Source organism: Brachypodium distachyon, chromosome 4, assembly GCF_000005505.3.
Source record: "Brachypodium distachyon strain Bd21 chromosome 4, Brachypodium_distachyon_v3.0, whole genome shotgun sequence".
Classification (NCBI taxonomy): domain Eukaryota; kingdom Viridiplantae; phylum Streptophyta; class Magnoliopsida; order Poales; family Poaceae; genus Brachypodium; species Brachypodium distachyon.
Genome location: NC_016134.3, coordinates 35,396,604 through 35,399,823, shown reverse-complemented (window position 1 = coordinate 35,399,823; position 3,220 = coordinate 35,396,604). Strand labels below are relative to the sequence as shown.

At 51.6% G+C, this 3,220-nt stretch overlaps 1 protein-coding gene across 1 annotated transcript; it reads left to right on the top strand.

Annotated features, from left to right (window-relative positions):
* The first annotated feature begins 883 nt into the window (after nucleotides 1-883).
* On the top strand, nucleotides 884-2,177 carry LOC100846746 (HMG-Y-related protein A). Its single transcript, XM_003576464.4, has 2 exons — nucleotides 884-1,207; nucleotides 1,334-2,177. The coding sequence occupies exons 1-2, from the start codon at nucleotides 1,157-1,159 to the stop codon at nucleotides 1,880-1,882; spliced, it is 600 nt and encodes a 199-aa protein (XP_003576512.1). The 5' UTR covers nucleotides 884-1,156; the 3' UTR covers nucleotides 1,883-2,177.
* Nucleotides 2,178-3,220: the final 1,043 nt, after the last annotated feature.

Genomic DNA, 3,220 nt, shown 5'->3' with positions numbered 1-3,220 from the left:
TGGGTGAATGCCTCGGGCATTCTGGGCAGTCCCAAGAACCAGACCACAACGGTCATATCACCAGTCCAGTACAAGGAGAGGTTCAACAAGGCCATGTCGACGTACTACTTCATTGCCGTATCTGACCATTGGTTCATGCAACTTTCGAACAATGTGAGGGTGAAATCGGTGAATCGAGACAGATAGCCATTCTTTGGCTGCCTTTTCTTTTTCCAATACCAGTATTGTTTTAGCTTAAAATTGGATACAACAGGGTAAATCCCGTGTGCTGCTGGACTAGACACTAAAAAGCATGGGCATTGAAATTGTGAAAGCTGCGTTGAAGCGCTGGGCTGGTGTATAGCATCAAGAGGCCCTCAGATGAGACCATAGTGTATCGGGCTGGAATTGGACCAGGCCTACTCTTGGAGTAGTTTTCCAGCCAGGCCGAAGCAAGACAGCCAAGTTGTAAATAAAAATATCCTCTCAAAAAAAAAGTTGTAAATAAAAACCCCTAAAAAAAAGTTGTAAATAAAAAAGTCCATATAGGCCACCGTGGGTATGTCGGTCATTTCCTCGGAGCTAAAAGCCAGGCTGCGCCCTGCGCAGGAGACGACAAGAGCAACAAAAGCGCCGAGCTGTCGGTAAAAAAAAAAAAGAAGCGCCCAGCTGTTCTCCAAAAAAATAAAAACGCCCAGTGAGTCGCCACGTCATCGATCCGCGTACACACACGTTTCCCCACCGTCCGATCCCCGCACCTCGGCAGCCGCACCGTTCATCCACCGCCCGCGAGTCTCCGTCTCCCGCAGACCGATAAAGCCGTTCAAAACCGAAAGGCTGGCAGCATTTAAATCAATGAACTGACTCTTCTCACCCATCCTGAGGCTACTCCGTTCGTGGCCAGGTGGGCCTGAACTCAGTAGAGAAACTTGTTGAGCCCACATGTCAGTGAGAAGCAGTCAAGTTCTAGATGTAGACATCCTTCGTATATGCAAGCACATGCTCCGCTCCCATTTCTTATCTGCTGACTGCTTCTCCCCTCCGTCCTCGTCTCCTCCCCTCCCCCGATCCAAATCCCGAAAATTTTCCCCTTCTCTCCCCGAAGTTCGCCCTTAGCTGTATCCTCTACGCTTGTACTGTAACTTGGAGCTCAGACCCACCGCTGCGGCCTGTAGCCATGGCCGACGAGGAGGCCCCCAAGTCCGACGCCCTCCCGACCTACCCAGATGTAAGTTTCTTCTGGTCGTCGTGCTTTGCTTCCGCGCCGTAGATTCATCCACGGTGTATTTCGTCCTTCGGCGCTTCTTTCCTTTGCTGGTCGCGAGCTCAGTGTCTCCTTTTCTCCGGCATGCAGATGATTCTGGAGGCGATTGACGCGCTGGACGACAAGAACGGCGCCAACAAGACGGCGATCTCGAGCTTCATCGAGGAGAAGTACAAGGAACTCCCCTCAGCGCACGCCTCCCTCCTCACCGCGAACCTCGCCAGCATGAAGGAGAGCGGCAAGCTCCTCTTCGACAAGAACAACTACGTCCGCCCCACCTCCGACGCTCCAGCACCGCCCAAGCGGGGCCGCGGCCGCCCGCCCAAGCCCAAGGACCCAAACGCGCCGCCTCCCCCCGCTCCCCCGGCCCGGGACCCAAACGCGCCCAAGCGGGGCCGCGGCCGCCCACCAAAGCCCAAGGACCCTAACGCGCCCCCTCCCCCACCCCGGGCACCGAAGGCAAAGGCACCCAAGCGCGGCCGCGGCCGTCCGCCCAAGACCGACAAGGCCACCAGCTCGCCGCCCGCCCCGCGCGGCCGCCCGGCGAAGAAGGCCAAGGTCGCCAAGGAATTACCTGCTCCATCTGGGGCCGCGCCTGCAAAGCGTGGTCGTGGGCGCCCGCCCAAGGTAAGGGCTTGAGGGGGCCTGCCGTGGTGGCTTTATTGCCTCCCGTTCTTGAAATCTTCCTGTGATTGCGGGGGTTGTAAGCTCGTAGGTGTAACCTTGTTCGATTTATGCTTCGTCCTAATTGTTTCCCCGGCTTAGTTGCACAGTATGTGTTGTAAACTAATCCAGATCAGTGTGCACAATCGTTGGATGTTTTAGCTGTGTGTTGTAGTTGGCTGTGCTACTGAGAGTGACCAAGTTAATTTTTATTGCCCTCTTGTTGATTCTGCATTATGATGAAGACGTTTGCGTGTTGTTGTGTTTGTCACTGTCGGCTTGACTTATTCCTTTTTTGTGGCTGCTGCTTGCAATGCTACTCAGCGTTGAATTAGTGCTTCAAATGCCGGAGAACAAATAATTTTCCAGGTGCGGCCTTGGTGTTTACTAATCTATGGTATGATAGGATGGGTAATGGCTTCATTCTTCTGTGGCAAGTGGAATTCTTCCAGTTTGTATGACAGTTCTACACATGATGTGCCGGTAGGTTGTGCTCCTCAATTTATGTTTCGTACTACTAACTATTGCAGGACATTTTCTCAGTATGCTTGATTGCACCCTTGATGGTAACATGGTGTAGTTGATCGTGCTTCTGATAGCGACATTATGTGGTTGATGTGTGTTTGTATCTTGCTATTACTTGATGATTACCCACAGTGTTTGCATTGCTGTGTTTGCGGCTGTCACGAGTCAATATGACTCAGTTTTGCTGGTGTCTGTTTATTGTGTTGCGGAGCATCTTGGGCCCTAAATGAGGCCCCTATCTAGGTTTTAGGGGCTTTGGGCAAAAAAAATGTTCTACTTCCTCCTTCCAACAAAAGATGTTTCAATTTTGTCAAAATTTGAATGTATCTAGACATGACTTGGTGTATAGATGCATTCAAACTTAGTCAAAGTTGAGACATCTTTTGTTGGACGGAGGAAGTAGCATTGTTTAGGACAGCATTGGAGTCCAACAGTGCAGGTGTTGTTGGTGGTGGCGGCGATGGCGTGTCCTTTCCCTCCTACGCATAGATGGCTTCCGCAAGCTAGGGTTTAGCCTGGCACTTCCCAATCACCCTGTGGTTGCAGCATTGGAGGCCACAAGCGACAACATCACTGTTGACTGGAGATCATCATCGAGGCGGCAAGGAAGGCGGGGAAAACCCCGGCCTGGGTGATACTGAGTTTATGCTGGGTATGTTTCTCCCTCCTCTCAACTGTATCTCAAATTGCCAATCCTGGAATCCCCATCCATCTCCTCCTGCTATAACACTGCCCGGTAGATTTTTGATTTCTTAGCCTGTTCCAAGCTCTAATTTGTTTCTTCAAATC

Bases quoted from the DNA above. Each gene is read 5' to 3' on its own strand.
- LOC100846746 (XM_003576464.4), top strand. From the start codon at position 1,157: ATGGCCGACGAGGAGGCCCCCAAGTCCGACGCCCTCCCGACCTACCCA. The intron at 1,208-1,333 runs GTAAGTTTCTTC...TCCGGCATGCAG, and splicing joins CCCTCCCGACCTACCCAGAT to ATGATTCTGGAGGCGATTGA.